The following is a 3298-nucleotide window of genomic DNA, read 5'->3' as shown; positions in this document are numbered from 1 at the left end:
TATATGTTCTGCTCTCAGTTCTCCAGCCAGGGGTGGTGGAGGTGTCACAGGGGAAGGAGTCTGTCCTGCTGCCCTTTAAAATCACAGCTGACCTTCCTCAGGAGGTGAGGGTGGAGTGGACACACAACTACATGAAGGTCCATGTGTATGAGAGTGGAAACAATCAGCCAGATAATCAGGACCAGGTTTACAAAGGTCGCACAGAGATGAACAATGACCCGCTGAAAACTAAAGACTTCAGTCTGACCCTGAAAGACCTCCACCTCACTAACAGTGGAGTTTACACCTGCACCGTCTACAACAAGGATGGAGACATCCTGCTACAGAAAGTAATAATTCTCAGTGTCAGAGGTGAGTGTAACAGCTGTTTGTTCAGAATAAATGAAAACTGGAGTGAAGAGCTGCTGGTTACACAGCAGAGGAGACGATGGGGGCTCACACTCACTCACTGACGTCTGTCTGTACATGTTCTGCTCTCAGCTCTCCAGCCAGAGGTGGTGGGCGTGACACAGGGCATGAAGTCTGTCCTGCTGCCCTTTAAAACCACACCCAACCTTCCTGAGTACATCACAGTGGAATGGAGACTCACTGCATACAAACACATGAAGGTCCACGCGTATGAGAGTGGAAGAGATCAACCAGACAATCTGGACCAGGACCAGGTTTACAGAGGTCGCACAGAGATGAAGGAAGACTCATTGAGAACTGGAGACTTCAGTCTGACCCTGAAAGACCTCCAACTCACTGACAGTGGAGTCTACACCTGCACCGTCTACAACAAGGATGGACTCATGCTGCTACAGAAATCAGTGACTCTCAGAGTCAGAGGTGAGTGTAACAGCTGTTTGTCCAATTACAAATCGTCCATGAATAAGATCCAATCAAACAGCCTGTGATGCATCACGGAGATGTTGCGTAGTGCACTCCAGAGTCCATACAAAGGTTTGGTGTTCACGAGTTTGATCCATGTAGTGCAGCAGAGAGACGGTGGCTCCTGCTGCCTGTCTTTGCTCTAATAAAAACCACAAACTCTTCATGGAGGTAAGATCAATGTCTTTTATCTGGATAACCACAGGGAGGAGTTTTCACTGCAAACACACATTCTTACAGCAAGTGTTAAAGAGCACACAACATCATATATAACACAACACAGTGAGTCTTCCACACACTGTGCACTGATGTGCTCTACGAACAATCTACAGTCCATTACAGAAAATATTTCGAGCAATTCCGAGATATTCTAATACAGGGGTGTCCAACTCCAGGCCTCAAGGGCCGGTGTGCTGCAGGTCTTAGATGTGTCCTTGATTCAACACAGCTAATTTAAATGGATAAATTACCTTCTCAACATGTCTTGAAGTTCTCCAGAAGCCTGGTAATGAACTAATCATTCGATTGAGGTGTGTTGATCCAGGCCTTGAGTTGCCCACCCCTGTTTTAATACAAAGAGTTGGTTTGTTCCATCATTGGTAGAATGATCTCTGAAAACATCTCAAACTTTGTGTGTAAAACAATGTCTGGAATGATACAGCACACCAACATCAAAGACAGAATCAGTATTTGGTTTGCAATTCAGACTCTATTAAAAAAACATGAATAATAACTTTTTTTCTACTGTGTGAAGATCTCTTCCTCAGTGGAGTGGAGACTCACTGAACCTGAAGGGAAGATGGTCCATGTGTATAAGAGTGGAAAATATCAGCCAGACAAACAAGACCAGGATTACAGAGAAAGTCTTTCACCTTACTGACAGTTTTATATGTCTGGCCCTCCGTCAGAAAATCTCCTGGCTCCAGGAAGTTCAGACCTTATCCTCTACAACGAGTCCTCTAGATGTAAATGATATTGTCTGTCTATCTATGTTCTTCTCTGTTTTCTCTTCAGAGTACCAGGTGGAGATGGTGGAGGTGACACAGGGGAAGGAGTCTGTCCTGCTGCCCTTTAAAGCTACAGCTGACCTTCCTCAGGACATCACCGTGAAGTGGAGACTCACTGAACCCAAACACATGATGGTCCATGCGTATGAGAGTGGAAGCAATCAGCCAGACAAACAGGACGAGGAATACAGAGGTCGCACAGAGACGAATGAAGATCCACTGAGAACTGGAGACCTCAGTCTGACCCTGAAAGACCTCCGCCTCACTGACAGTGGAGTCTACACCTGCACCATCTACAACAAGGATGGACTCATGCTGACACAGAAATCAGTGACTCTCAGTGTGAGAGGTGAGTGTAACAGCTGTTTGTCCAAGTTAAATGAAAACAGGAGTGAAGAGCTTTACCCCGGTTCTTTTTTTATTCCTCGGGCATCCAGAGACGGCACCGGACTCAGTAGTTATTTCACAAAACCTTTATTCATCTTTATTTAGGCCTGCATTCTTCTAGAAGGGAAGAGGTGCCAGGCCGGTGTCCCTCTGCAGATCTTCACTGCTTTGTCTGTGAAAGACAGCTTTATAGAAGTGACCCCATCATAAAACCCCCACGGTGTGCTGCAAACTCTGTGTCTGTATGTGTATGCACAAGCACGTGAGTGAGTGTATGCGCATACCTGTGCGTATGTGTGTGCACGTGAGTGAGTGTGCATGTAGGTGCATCATAACAGTCAAAGCACTATGTGTGTGTGTCTCTGTGCACGTGACTTCCTGCCGGTCATAAAAGTAATCTCCTCACCCAAGCTACACCAAATTCTTTTAGACAACATACAAAACAGAGTTAACAAACTGCAAACACTGAGACTCCCACTCTGCATCCACTGGGCCATTGGCCTCTTGTTGTCTTACATTTACAGATCAGGTGGAGAGTCTCCTGCAAACCTGCTTCTAAGTTATGGCAATTATGAGTTTTTATTAAAGGTACAAGCATCAGCAACCCCCCAACTGTAGCTTCCTGACTCTTTTTATGACACCAGACCATAAATTCCTTTCTCTCTACACAATTACACACGCTCTCAGGCTACAGCTAAGCCAAACTGAAACACAGAGACAAATCCTTTCCTATTCCTGTGATCTAAACAAATTTAACACATTACATTCTAATAATTATTTTCTTGTACTCACACCTGCTAATATGGGCTCAAATTGTGGTCATAATTATTTTGTACTAGTAAATCAGGATTTGTGTGTGTTAAACGAATTTGTGTGTGCATAAAAAAAGATTTGTGTGTACTTAGCCAAAAAATACATGTGAAAAACTGCCCTCAAGTTTCAAGTTACAACTATAAATTTTGACCCCATTTTTCTTCCTTTCATCTGATTGGTTAATGTCATGTCAATCACAAATGTAACAATCCAATCAGAGA

The 3298-nt window shown here is 44.2% G+C and overlaps 1 protein-coding gene across 1 annotated transcript; it reads left to right on the top strand.

Moving 5' to 3' along the window:
* Window positions 1-6: 6 nt before the first annotated feature.
* LOC102311903 (myosin light chain kinase, smooth muscle-like) lies at window positions 7-3102 on the top strand. The gene is made up of 4 exons (XM_005953252.2): window positions 7-351; window positions 481-828; window positions 1885-2226; window positions 2370-3102. The coding sequence occupies exons 1-4, from the start codon at window positions 132-134 to the stop codon at window positions 2528-2530; spliced, it is 1071 nt and encodes a 356-aa protein (XP_005953314.2). The 5' UTR covers window positions 7-131; the 3' UTR covers window positions 2531-3102.
* Window positions 3103-3298: the final 196 nt, after the last annotated feature.

Source organism: Haplochromis burtoni, unplaced genomic scaffold (assembly GCF_018398535.1).
Source record: "Haplochromis burtoni strain Fernald_Lab_line unplaced genomic scaffold, NCSU_Asbu1 Contig_3425, whole genome shotgun sequence".
In the NCBI taxonomy this organism is placed as follows: Eukaryota; Metazoa; Chordata; class Actinopteri; order Cichliformes; family Cichlidae; genus Haplochromis; species Haplochromis burtoni.
The sequence above is the reverse complement of the archived record's forward strand: the minus strand, read 5'-3'. Positions and strand labels throughout refer to the sequence as shown.